Source organism: Hyperolius riggenbachi, chromosome 5, assembly GCF_040937935.1.
Source record: "Hyperolius riggenbachi isolate aHypRig1 chromosome 5, aHypRig1.pri, whole genome shotgun sequence".
NCBI lineage: Eukaryota > Metazoa > Chordata > Amphibia > Anura > Hyperoliidae > Hyperolius > Hyperolius riggenbachi.
The window spans coordinates 31,532,395-31,546,511 of NC_090650.1; the positions used below are offsets into that span (position 1 = coordinate 31,532,395).

Genomic DNA, 14,117 nt, shown 5'->3' on the forward strand with positions numbered 1-14,117 from the left:
TAAACATACAGTATTTTTCATAGCTACTGTATATGTTGCGTTGATCTTACTCAATAAAAAGATATATATATATAATGTACAGCCCTCACTAGAGCACACTTAGGGCCCGTTTCCACTGTTCTCAGGTGGTGTGCGTCTTGCGAGAGGCGATGTTGTCACAGAACTCCTTATACAAATATGACAGACTCCTTAGTGCTGTGCAGAAATCACTAATCTCTCCTCATCAGTGCCTGCATTAGAGGAGCTTACATGTTAGTGTTCTCACCACAGTCCTTGACTATTATAGCTCTGTCATGTTCCAAAGTGCAGTACAATTTTCCAGACCACTTATTTCCAGATACCATCCTACATGCAATCTCGACTCTACTAACAATATCCTTCTGTCTTCTTCACTGGTCACCTCTTCCCACTGCCGCTTACAAGACTTTTCTCGATCTTCTCCCCTCCTCTGGAACACTCTCCCTCAACACATCTGACACTCACCCACACTTACACTTTTTAGGCGCAATCTGAAAACTCACCTCTTTAGGCAAGCATACTCTCCTACCTAGCTAGAACACTGCCCACTAACCACCATTTCTACAACCCCACACACAGTTTCTCTTTGCCTACGGTCCTATACCTTAAACCTTTAGCCTGTAAGGCCTTTTGGCCAGGGCTCTCCTCCCCTTTTGTCTCACAATGTTGTGTAATGGGTGAACATACCTCCCACCCCTGTGTAAAATATGTAGGTAATTTGTTCACTGCATTAGCTGTTATCCATTCTTGTCTTGTATTAACTGCTGTATTGTTTGTTTTGTATTGTTATACCCTGTATGCTGTTGTACAGCGCCACGGAAGATGTTGGCGCTATATAAAGCAATAATAATAATAATAATAACTTACACCAGACTGCACAAGAGTTGCTTTCGTTCTAATGCCACAACTCAACACACAGTCCAGTGGCATAACTAGAAATCATGGGAACCCCCAGCCAAACTTTGATGCCCCCCCCAATGGTCACACCCTCTCCCTTGCCAACCCCCTGGTGACCCTCACAGCCTAGAAGGCCCATCTTGCAAGGGTCATAAAACATGTGGACATCACAATATTAACACCCATAAGAAGCAGAGGCGTAGCTAGGGTTTTCGGCATCTGGGGACAAAGTCAGTTTTTGCGCCCCCTCGTTACAAGGTATGAACCATAAGGAAGTCCATCATGCTTTCCCAGAGATGTTTAAGTTTTAGAATTATTTCCTGCATGTCCGATCTACACCTGATTAACCCCTTAAGGGGGCCACTGCAGCTTTAAAGAGAACCAGAAACCACAAGAAAAAGATGTTATACATACCTGGGGCTTCCTCCAGCCCCATCAGCCTGGATCGCTCCCACGCCGCCTTTCTCCGCTGCCTCTGTCCGCCCGTACCGGGTCCCGTCATTTCAGCCAGTCGACGCAAGCGCAGTGCACTTCCTCCGTACTGCACAGGCGCATGCGTACAAAGCCGGAGGGAGCCCCTGTGCATGCGTACAACTGGTCGCCTCCGGCGGAAGTGACGGGACCCTGTACCGGTGATAGAGGCGGCGTGGGACCGATCCAGGCTTATGGAGCTGGAGGAAGCCCCAGGTATGTATAACATCTTTTTCATTTTTTAGAGATTGTTCATCTCTGGTTCCCTTTAAGGCCTCGCTGCAGGGCCGCACAACACAGCACACAAGTGATTCCCCACCCCCTTCCTTTTCTCCTCACAAACAGAGCTCTCTGTTGGAGGGGCCTGATTGCCCCCCAGATGTTTGTTTATTTTACAGCAAATATTTATTTCCTTTATTTTTTAATAAATATGTACTTTTTTTTTATTATTTTTATTGTCCTCCCTCCCTCCCCCCACTAGCCAATCACTGGGATCGGCTGTCACAGGCTTCAGCCTATGATAGCGGATCACCCCCGAGCCAATGGAGGGGACAGCCGTGTCCCATGGCTGTCCCCAGTACAACACTGCCTTAGGTCGCAGCGCTGTACAGGCATAAAAGATGGCGGTTTTGCCGTCTAACAGTCTCCTAGTGGCGGATAGCCGCTGGGAGACTGAAGACAAGCGGGGATGCGCGCGCAGTGACGTTAGGCGGTCCTGGGGGAGCCACCGCGTTCACGCCCATCAGCTGATTACAGCAGGGAGATAGAATAAAACAAAACTCCGGGGCAGAGAGCAGGAGGAAGCGGGGGAGAAGATTGGATCCTTCCACTGTCTTTCATAGACTCTTCAGGGACACATCAGGGAAAGTAAAACCTGTAACCGCACCCCTAGATGCTGCGCCCGGGGACAGATGTACCCCTTGCTCCCCCCCCCCCCCCCCCCGTAGCTACTCCTCTGATAACAAGCGTAGACACAAAAACACCTGATCTAAAGGATGTACCCCATTACCAGAAGGAATGAAGTAGTAGTTGGGGCCCCCTTACAGCTGTGGGCCCCCTGAAGTTGCAGAGACTGCTCTTCTGTAGTTACGCCCCTGCCACAGTCACACACTCTCATTATTTGGATATTTTGAATGTATTTTAATAAATGGAAAGCTCGTCACCATGCCTGTCACATTTTGTTCTATGTTTCAGGGAATCCTAAGAAAAACATCATGAAATCCACATATCTTCTGAAGACGGTGCTCTTTTTCTGTGCCATAACCTATTCCGATGGAAAGTCGCCGTCCAAGGGCCGCTTCATGGCCTCCATCTTCTCAGACTTGACTCCTGAGGAAATGAAGTCTATTCATACCTTCCTTGTGGACCAGAAGAATCTGAACCTGGTCTCCAGCCAGAATACACTGAACAAAAACGCAATCTTCATGATGGACCTCAACTTGCCAAAAAAACGGAACGCTCTAAACTTTCTAGACAGAGATGGCCCGAAACCAGCACGAGAGGCCAAAGTTGTCATACTGTTTCGTGACCAACCCAACCCCAATATCACAGAATACGTTGTGGGTCCACTGCCTCATCCATACTATTACCGACCTATAACTCCCAAAGGAAATAGGGTCATCCCATTTGCGTCACGGCCTGTGACAGCTATTGAATATGAAAAGATATACAAGAAGCTTGTGGAAATAACACTGGAATTCAACCACATTTTACTGGAGATTTCAGGTTATTCTTTCTATAATTGTTCAACGCGCTGCCTAACCTTCTCTGATATCGCTCCCCGTGGCCTGAAGTCTGGAGAACGCCGCTCTTGGATAGTCTTACAGAGATTGACGGATGGGTTGTTCCTTCACCCAATAGGCTTTGAGCTGTTGCTCAATCATCATTCTCTGCATCCCAAGGATTGGACGGTGGAGAAGGTCTGGTATAATGGACAATACTTCGACAGTGTTAAAGAGCTAGTTAGGAAATTTGAGAGAAATGAGGTGACCAAATTTATAGTTCCGGAATTAACGGAAAATGTATTGTATTCAACTTTCACACCACGAGGAGAGTTTAAGACCAAGACTGATATTCATGGACCCAAGATATGTGAGCCCCAGGGCAAACGCTATAAAGTTTTAGGCAATTACGTAGAGTATACAGGGTGGAACTTTGCCTATCGCGTGCATGCATCTTCTGGTTTGCAGATATTTGACATACAGTACAACGATGAGCGGATAGCCTATGAGGTCAGCATACAGGAAGCTGTTGCATTTTATAGCGGTGCCTCTCCAGCGGCAATGCAAACAAAATACATTGATTCGGGATGGGGGATGGGCACAGTACACTACGAGTTGGCCAAAGGCATCGATTGTCCAGAGATGGCCACTTACGTAGACTTGTACAGCTTTTATGACACAAATGAGCCGGTGCATTACAAGAATGCGTTGTGCATTTTTGAGCTGCCTATGGGGATGCCGTTAAGGCGTCACTTTGACAGCACCCATGATGGTGGCTACAAATCCTATGCTGGTTTGGAGAGCCATGCCTTAGTGGTGAGGACCACATCTACAGTCTACAACTATGACTATATCTGGGACTTCCTCTTCTACCAGAATGGGGTGATAGAGGTTAAAGTCAGCGCTACAGGTTACATCCACGCCACGTTCTTCACCCCCGATGGCCTACGCTATGGAAGCCGAGTTTACAGTCATGTACTGGGGATGCTCCATACTCACCTGGTGAACTACAAGGTTGACCTGGATATTGCAGGTAAGACGAAACACAACAGCTGGGGCTCATTTTCACTAGGACTTTTTTGCCTTTTCAAAAACATGTTGCGATTCACTACGACAAGTGCTTTTTCAAAGAACTCTGTTCTACCATTCACACTTATTTGTTTTGTTTTCTTTATTTTTTTTACTGATACATGAATGCACGCCATGCTGCATTTGATGCATTAAGCACTTTCACTAAAATTATGTAATTGCTGCAGTCTTAATTCTCCTAAAATAAATGTAGCGTGCCACCGACCATTTTCCCTGCACTCACACGTGTACATGAAAAAAAGGTGCCTGGAAAAAAGGGCGCAGGGGATTGCTGCTAGTAGAAGATCAGTATACTTACCAATATTCTATTACTTAATTCCAATAGTGAAATATTGGTAATCTTACCTAACCAAACCCTACTCTCACACAGAACCCACCTTCTACCGATGCCTAACCCTTAACCCTTGCACAATTTAGGCCTAAACCTTAACCCAGCCCCTGATGGTGACTACCTTTTAACCTTCCCTTGCTGCCTAACCCTTAACCCCACTCCACTCCCCCAACCCCGGTAGAACCTAACACGTACCCCCCCTCCCCCCACCATAAATCTGCAATAACTTTACATTTGAGTGCCCAAAGTTACTGATAAAATAGCGGGTGTTAGGGTTACCTGCTGTTTTATTGGTAGCCTCAGCTGCCGAAATGTATTTTGATGGCTGCTATTCATGGCCTTGGGTGCCCATCATTGCCGCTAATCGCGGCCTAGGGAGCACAATATTCCAAAGTACCGCTTGCGCCCAGATTTCCAGTTTCGCACTCCCACTTGCTAGCAGTAATGCGGCACTTGCATTCTTACAGTTGTGTTTATTGGCTTAATGTGCTGTGTGTGTGTGCCCAACAGCCAGCGTGTTTTTTCAGATAGCATACTCGTAGATTTTTTTTTTCTTCTAAGTTTTACTCCATTTTTCCAGTTGTAACTGAAATAAAAAGACAAGAAGGCCAAATCCCTCATTATACTTCTAACCAGCTACCTCTACCAAACTGGAAATAAGCATCCAATTTTAATGTCTCTATGCTCAAGATAAATATTAAAAAATGAGTTTAAAAAACGTGTTTCCCCAAAAATGTTTTCATGCATTTATTTATTTATTTTTGTTTAATATGTGGAGTTAAAAATAAAAAATAAAAGCCCTATAACAAAAAAAAAAAAAGATTCTAAAATGATCTGTCGGGTACATTACAAAACAGCTTTGATTTGAGAACATGGTCCATCACTACAAACAAAAAATGGTCCAATACTAAGTGATGTTTGCACTAAGAATAGTGAAGAGGATGAGTATGTAACAGGCAATTTGGGCGCATAGCGTGCCTGGAAGCTTGGGCACCACCATAAACTGCACCAGCTATGGCGGCACAGACTGAGACATAAACATTTGCATAAAAACAAGGAACACCAAGAGCCCCAATAGTGTAATATGTACTGGTAAATGGTTACTAGATAGAGTAAATATTAATACTCACAAACCAGGGTTACCATTAGGCAACCACTGTAAAGGCAGGTGGGGAGATTTTCCTGACACTACTCAGGAATAAGAAGTCGCTCTCTGTAGATAGGAAAAAAGGGGGTTCAACCCTCCACCCAGGGTGGACTCAATATTATGCAGGAGAACAGAGGCACCAACAGGATAAAAGGAAGCTAAATGAGCTTAAAAACCGAATTCTTGGTAAATAGAGGAGGTAGTGGTGGACTTACCTCCTCCAAGTAGACACACAACGACTGTAGTAAAGACAGTCAATATATTTTATTTATGAACTCCAAACATGCAACGCGTTTCGCAGGTTTGATCCCGCTTCATCAGGCAATAACAACAGAGCAATAGCATATGTGGTCAGTAGAAGAGCCAGGCACCTCTTAGGTGAGTCGATGTGTGTCTACTTGGAGGAGGTAAGTCCACCACTACCTCCTCTATTTACCAAGAATTTGGTTTTTAAGCTCATTTAGCTTCCTTTTATCCTGTTGGTGCCTCTGTTTTTCTGCATAATAAACATTTGCATACTAAAGATCCAACATCTAAATGCAAGCAAAGCAACTTGGTGTATGTAGACGGTAGACCAATGTACAGCAAAGTCTCACAGGGGGAATTGCCTGATGCCACATACATGTGCTTGCCGGTTGCTTGAGTAACCAGCCAAAAATAGCACAAACCTCCTCCCCGTGCAGCATAAACTACTTACCAATCCTTCAGGGGCCGTCTTCTACACTTGCCGAAATCCTCTGTGTAATGCTCTCGGCAAACAGTTAACCGACCCGCTTCGGGTGAGGTGACACCGAAAGCTGTGCATGGATACCAGGAAGCCACTGGGAGCTGCAGGATGCGTAGGAGACTGCTTATGGAGGATTGGTGAGTAGTTTATGCCCTGCAAACCCACCAAAAGATCTGTCCCACGTCATCCCCCTCAGGCATGCCGGTTAGTTGAGTTCTGGATAACGGGGACTTTGCTGTACTAAGGAGAGGAGAAGACAGGCCCATACACTAGGGAGGGAGATCAAACAACTTCTAAGTAAGTACATGGGCCAATATATAAGGGGTAGCTCTGCAGGTCAGGACTCAAACACTGTTTACCTACACTTCAAAGGAAGGGACACTCTTTTGAGGAAGGTGAGGTGCACTTTCGGGGATAAAGATTCAAGGGGCCATATGCAATTCACTTCTTCTCCTGACTTTTCACCCAGGTGATAATTTTACACCTTATCATAAAATGCCTTTTAAGTCGCCAACGAGCAAGAAAATACTCAAAATAGATTTGATAGTACTTTTTCACCAACGTTTGGGTACTTTTTCAATTGTAAAATGCTGAAAATTTAGTTTACAGGGAAGATAAAAATTATCTCCTAGGAGAAAACTCAGGTGAAAAACTTAATTGCATGTGGGCCTAGATGTTTTAAAAAGGTCATCTAGGTCAAACTCAAAGCATCCCTAAACAGGGAAGATGGCCTTTAACACTATGTGTCATCAACTGCCATGCTGCATTATCATCCTTACCAAGACAGTTTAAGGACAATACATACCTGAAGCCAGGGAGCTGAAACAAAAAGAGTGTCATTTAGCCTATACTGTTTTTGGTCTACAAAAAGAAAGACAGTATTTTCTTCTCCACAGTAAGAGTGAAGCCCTATAAATGCACTAGATGGTTCTTGGCCAAGGCCTCTACTCAGCCGTGAGTGACGAAACTAGGCGCCACCATAGTAGAAATGTTATACTGTGCGGGGCGCATACGGGTAATTTGGGGTTCCAGCGAATGTTGTACCCCAAATTAAATCTCCCCCCAACCCCCCCTCCCCCCCCCCCCCCCCCCCCCGAGTTAACGTGACTTGGAGGCTAATAGTATTTTATGCTGCCGGGGATTTGATTTCATTTAATTCGGCTTACCCTGCACCCAGCTCACCGGTGGTAGACATATACAGGGGTTGGACAAAATAATGGAATCACCTTGAAAATCAACCAAATATATTTTAATATAGTGTAGGTCCACCTTTTGTGGCAATTACAGCCTCAATTCTCCGAGGTATTGATTCATACAAATTGTGAATTGTTTCCAAAGGAATTTTAGCCCATTCTTCAGTTAAAACACCCTCCAGTTCTTTTAGAGATGATGGCGGTGGAAATCGACTTCTTACTGGAATCTCTAATAAGACCATAAATGCTCAATAATGTTGAGGTCTGGGGATTGTGGTGGGCAGATGAGATGCTCAACTTCATTAGAATGTTCCTCGTGCCATTCTTTAACAATTCTAGCTGTAAGGATTGGGGTATTATCATCTTGAAAGATGGCATTCCCCTCCGGAAACAGTTCTTGAACCATAGGATGAACATGGTCGCCCAAAATTCCTAAATAGTCTTGGAGGTTAATTCATCCATGAAGGGAAATCATTGGCACAGCAGAATTCCAAGAAATAGTACCCCAGATCATCACTGAACCCGCCATGTTTTACAGTTGGGAGAAGGCAGTCTGGATGAAATGCTTTTTTCCGCTGTCTCCAAACGTACACTCGCCGGAGGTCGAAAATAAGATAAACGATGATTCGTCAGAGAAAATCACATTTTTCCACTGCTCGAGGGAAGAATTCTGGTGGTTTCTACACCACTCTAAACGCTTTGAAACATTTGTCTTTGAGAGCAGAGATTTTCTAATTGCAGTTCTTACGTGATTTGTGCAGCTCCCGACGAACAGTTTTTGTGGAAACTGGGTTCTCCTAAATTCAGCTCTGCAGTGATTTTAGGAGCCGTGGTCTTGCAAGCCTTTGTAACAATTCGATTTAGAGTCCGACGATCTCTCTCAGACAACTTCGACTTTCGGCCACAACTGTGCTTTGCTGAGGACGTTTTTTCTTCTTTTTCAAAGGCAGTCATTACTTTTGAGACAGTACCTCTTGAAATGACAATGCCGGGCAGTTTCTGTTACAGTAGCGCCTGCCATACGTGCACCAACAATTTGGCCTCTTTGAAAGTCTGAGAGATCTGCCATTTTTATAAATTATAACCAACTTTTTTTTAAAATATCTGTAAAAAAAACAATTATTTTAATTGAACATATCAAATAACAAAAATAATAAACAAAAAAAATGTAATATATGTCAAGTTTTGATTGCTTAAAGAGACTATGAAGCCAATGTAAAAACAGCTTTTTACCTTTTATTTATGTTAGGCATGTTTGCCCCTGTTAAAATGCCACTATCCCGCAGCAGAATGAGAGTTTTTTACCCCTCAAATCCCCTGGGGCACATTGCGGGGAGCGCTTCCGTGAGAGGCAGAGCTTTTGGCTGCAGCTCTGCCTCTACACGCGTTTATCAGCGCAGATCGCCGCCTCTCCCCGCCCCTCTCAGTCTTCCTTTGATTGCTTAAAGAGACTATGATGCCAATGTAAAAACAGCTTTTTACCTTTTATTTATGTTAGGCATGTTTGCCCCTGTTAAAATGCCACTATCCCGCAGCAGAATGAGAGTTTTTTACCCCTCAAATCCCCTGGGGCACATTGCGGGGAGCGCTTCCGTGAGAGGCAGAGCTTTTGGCTGCAGCTCTGCCTCTACACGCGTTTATCAGCGCAGATCGCCGCCTCTCCCCGCCCCTCTCAGTCTTCCTTCACTGAGAGGGGTGGGGGAGAGGCCGGCGATCAGTGCTGATTGACGCACATGGAGGCAGAGCTGCAGCCAAAAGCTCTGCCTCCCCGGGCAGCAAAATCCACGACCAAGAAAGTCGTTGATTTTGCACAGGGGATTTGGGGGGTAAAAAATCCTCGTTCTTGTACGGGATAGCAGTGTTTTAACAGGGGCAAATATGCTTAACATAAATAAAAGGTAAAAAGCCGTTTTTTAAGTGCCTTCAGAGTCTCTTTAAAACATGTTCAAAGATTATGATGCCAAAATGTTAGGCGTTTCCATTATTTTGTCCAACCCCTGTATGTACACCTTGATCCCCCTTCCCCAATGCGCCGGAAAGAGATCTGACTGGTGGATTGTCTGTTGTAGGAGAAGGCCAACCCTATTGTTCTCCTGCTCAACCTGCTCCCTCCATTTCTTTCCATCATGCACATGCACAATGCTGTCGGTTCTCCTTATCCTAATGCGCCAGTGGACTGCAGCCTAACGATGCGACGTCTGTACTGAATTTGGCTCCGAACTGTTGCCTGAGTAACAGAGTCCCAATTCCTGCTTGCAACAGTCCTCATTTGTGTTTACAAGGCTTAAAGTGAACCTGAAGCATATCTAAAAAAAATAAAAAAAAATGATACGTATTTATGGAGAGGGAAGGCTTTGGGACCTGTGGAGCCTTCCAGCACCTCTCCTGGTCCCCTCGTTCCAGCGCTGTCTCCCTCATTAGCAATCTCTGACTCTGACCGATCGAAACTGCCCTCTTCAGCCATGGGAGGCTTTGGATGTCTCCGGGAGCACTTGGGCTCCCGAAACTTGGGCTCCCGAAGACTTCCGAAGCCTCCTACAGTGGGAGATTTGAACGGGGGAGACAGCGCTGGAACGAGGGTATTTAAAACAAGAGAAAAAGGCGAGCATGCATAATTAGGCAATTAATATTGCTTATCGCATATATTTTTTGGGGGAAAGGGTCACAGACCCAACATAAGACATATGGACAACAAAAAGAAAGGCAACCCCTCTATATATAAGATAATAATGAGCACTAATTGGACCAGGAAATCAGTAAAGTATAATATATCTTTATTTAAGCCAAAATTTAAAAATTAAATTTAAAATTTAAAAATTAAAAACATCTAAAACAAAGCAAGCCATGTCCATGCCTGTATAAGGCCACCAATAATAACAATTATTCTGGTTACCTCGCAAACAATAAGGAATACAGTAAAATATACACAATGAAATACAATGAATATTAAATAGTGCACCCTTCTCAAAACATCGTGTGAAAAAGGAGATTTGTTCAGTATTGAGGAATAATACCAATTTAAATAAAATGAATTAAATACTGAACCACACAATATATAGAGAGGGGCGCACTCATATATATAGGACAGAATGCTGTGCCAACAAAAAAATCCTCCCTAATGCTACATGAAGATAAAGTGCTAACAATAGTATCCATCAATCAGAGAACAGTACATTACATGAGTCATAAAGTGCATAAACGTACATATTAGATAAGAGAAAATGCTCAACAAGAAATAAGGTGCATGGTGCTAAAAGGTAGTAAGTTGGAAGTATAGGTGAATAAACATGATAGCCAAGACTAAAAAGGCTAAGGCCCGGTTCACATTAGCGGTTACTATCCGGAATCGCCGTGCCGGAGCCGTGCCGGAGCCGGACCGCATGCGGACCGGACGAAACGGACGCACGGCATAGCAATGAAAGTCTATGCGACCGTTCACATGCGTCCGTTTCGTCCGGACCGGAGCCGGACCGGATCCGGACTCCGGCGTCCGTTCCAACATGCGCTATTTTTTGGTCCGGCTGGTCCGGCTGACGTATCCGGACCGGAGCCGGAATGTTGCATCCGGCCAATGGAAACCAATGAGAACCGGAGAGCGCACAACACACTGGCTATAAAAACCGGATGTTATACCACACTTCCTATGCTGACTCTATGGTATGGTGGCCATTTTGGATGGGGACCACATGGCACCAGCGTTCACAGAGTGGAGCAGCAGTGACTTCATGCTGGAGCTGTTTGGCAGCAACATGTCTGACGATATGTCTGATAACGAGGGGGTGAGGCCCTACACATCAGAAGACCTCATCCTACAGGTGCAGCAGGTACCAGCCCTGTGGGACAAGGGGGATGCGGACCACAGCAACATCAAAAAATGCAGAGGCCTGTGGAAAAAAATTGCCAAGCTGTATGTGGAGGACTTTGAGCACTTGAGCAAGAGACAGCAAGGCACAGAGGGTATGTTGACTAGAAGTTTTTTGGGGGGCTTGTGGTTAGCTTGTGATGTATTCCACTTTTGCTATGGATTTGTGTCACCCACGTGTTGCCCACCCACCCGTGGCCCACCCACCTGTTCCCCACCCACCTGTACCCCACCTGTGATGTATCCCACCCACCTGTGATGTATCCCACCCACCTGTGATGTATCCCACCCACCTGTACCCCACCTGTGATGTATCCCACCCACCTGTGATGTATCCAACCCACCTGTGATGTATCCCACCCACCTGTACCCCACCTGTGATGTATCCCATCCACCTGTGATGTATCCCACCCACCTGTGATGTATCCGACCCACCTGTGATGTATCCCACCCACCTGTAACCCACCTGTGATGTATCCCACCCACCTGTACCCCACCTGTGATGTATCCCACCCACCTGCGATGTATCCCACCCACCTGTGATGTATCCCACCAACCTGTACCCCACCTGTGATGTATCCCACCCACCTGTGATGTATCCCACCCACCTGTGATGTATCCCACCCACCTGTGATGTATCCCACCCACCTGTACCCCACCTGTGATGTATCCCACCCACCTGTGATGTATCCCACCTACCTGTGATGTATCCCACCCACCTGTGATGTATCCCACCCACCTGTAACCCACCTGTGATGTATCCCACCCACCTGTGATGTATCCCACCCACCTGTGATGTATCCCACCCACCTGTGATGTATCCCACCCACCTGTGATGTATCCCACCCACCTGTGATGTATCCCACCCACCTGTAACCCACCTGTGATGTATCCCACCCACCTGTGATGTATCCCACCCACCTGTAACCCACCTGTGATGTATCCCACCCACCTGTGATGTATCCCACCCACCTGTGATGTATCCCACCCACCTGTACCCCACCTGTGATGTATCCCACCCACCTGTGATGTATCCCACCCACCTGTGATGTCTCCCACCCACCTGTGATGTCTCCCACCCACCTGCGATGTACCCCACCTGTGCACATAAAACATACACAATGACCAATTATTAAACATCAATTTATTGTAAAAAATTAAGACATTTAAAATCACTTAAAAACTTGAAACTCCAAAATAAACACATTTCAACAAAACATTAAAAACCAAACATTCACCCTCGTCCTGGTGGTGTGGTAAAATAAAGTCTCAGTTGGTCCCTGTTCCGCAGTGACACTACCCTTAGCCTGGTTGCATACCTCCGCAGGGGCATTAGTGGAAGCACATTCGGGGGTTCCGGAGTCTCTCTTTCCTCCTGCCGCACAAAGTTGTGGAGGATGCATGCTGCCTTCACCACGACAACTGCGTTGCCCGGTTTCAGCAGCATGGGCGTGTGGAACACCCTCCACTTTGACACCAGGATCCCAAATGTGCACTCCACCATTCTCCTTGCACGGCTCAACCGAGCATTGAAGTGTAGCTGGCTGGCATCAAGTCCCCTGTCTGGGTACGGACGCATTACATGGTCGGACAGGGCGAAGGCCTCGTCCCCCACAAACACATAGGGGTAGGCTGGTGCCCTTGTCCCAGGCCAGGGTCTGTCACGGGGGAGACGCAGTCTGCCTTCCTCCATCAGCCGGCAAAGGGTCGTACGCTGGAAAATTCCAGAGTCATTGGAACTACCGTACGACCCCACGTCCACGTACACAAACTTGTAGTCCGCATCTGCCACTGCCATTAGAACAATGCTGAAGTATTTTTTATAGTTGAAATAATGGCTGCCACTCCCCACGGGTTTCTGAAGCCGGATGTGTTTCCCATCCAGTGCGCCAACACAATTAGGAAACTTGCACTCGGTCCAGAAGCCCTGGGCGATCTCCTCCCATTTCGTGGTGTCCGGCACAGGCATGTATCTGGCCCTCAGTCGCGTCCAAAGGATCCTCGAAGTCCTCACGACGATGCCTGCCACCGTGCTCTTCCCAATACGAAATGTGACATGTAGCGATGTATATGTTTGTCCAGTTGCGATGTACCTACAAGAGAAATAATCGAAATCAATTTTTCATGTCGTTACAGGAGAAAGGTTCAAGACAAGGTGGCGCAATATACGTGATGCATACGTGAAATGGCTACGGAAGAAAAAACTTGCCGAACGAAGTGGCAGTGGCGGGGGAAAGCGACAAAAAGACTACCAATTTGCCAAGCAATTGTCTTTCATCAATGCAAGCCTGGAACCTAGACTGTAAGTACCACTACTGTGGGCAGGAACTGAGAGCTCATTTTAGCAGACAACTACCATGACTTCGGCCATGTATTGCTATAAACTGGCCTCAATTCCCATGGCTAGCGAACTTTTCTCACAAGCTTTATCAAATGTTTGGTAGAAACGGTTGATAAAGTGTTTGCTAGTGTTTGCTAGCTCTGTGAATTGACGCCACATGCTGTTTGGCACACCAATAAATATTGTTTTTATCTACAGGACTGAAGACAATTTGGAGCAAGAGGAACCGACCCAGGAGGCACGGTTCAGCAGTGAGGAGAGCTTGGTGGATGATGACGTCGCCGATGTAACCTATTTCCCCGAGGAGAGGAGTAGGAGGA

The 14,117-nt window shown here is 46.0% G+C and overlaps 1 protein-coding gene across 5 annotated transcripts in view; it reads left to right on the forward strand.

Annotated features, from left to right (window-relative positions):
• LOC137518086 (diamine oxidase [copper-containing]-like) overlaps nt 1-14,117 on the forward strand; it is a 146,713-nt gene that overhangs the window by 115,796 nt on the left and 16,800 nt on the right. For all 5 annotated transcript variants that reach the window (XM_068235386.1, XM_068235384.1, XM_068235388.1 and 2 more), the window contains exon 2: nt 2,581-4,140. In XM_068235386.1, coding sequence (XP_068091487.1) covers nt 2,601-4,140 — 1,540 coding nt within the window. In that variant the 5' untranslated portion in view covers nt 2,581-2,600. The remainder of the gene's footprint in view (nt 1-2,580; nt 4,141-14,117) is intronic.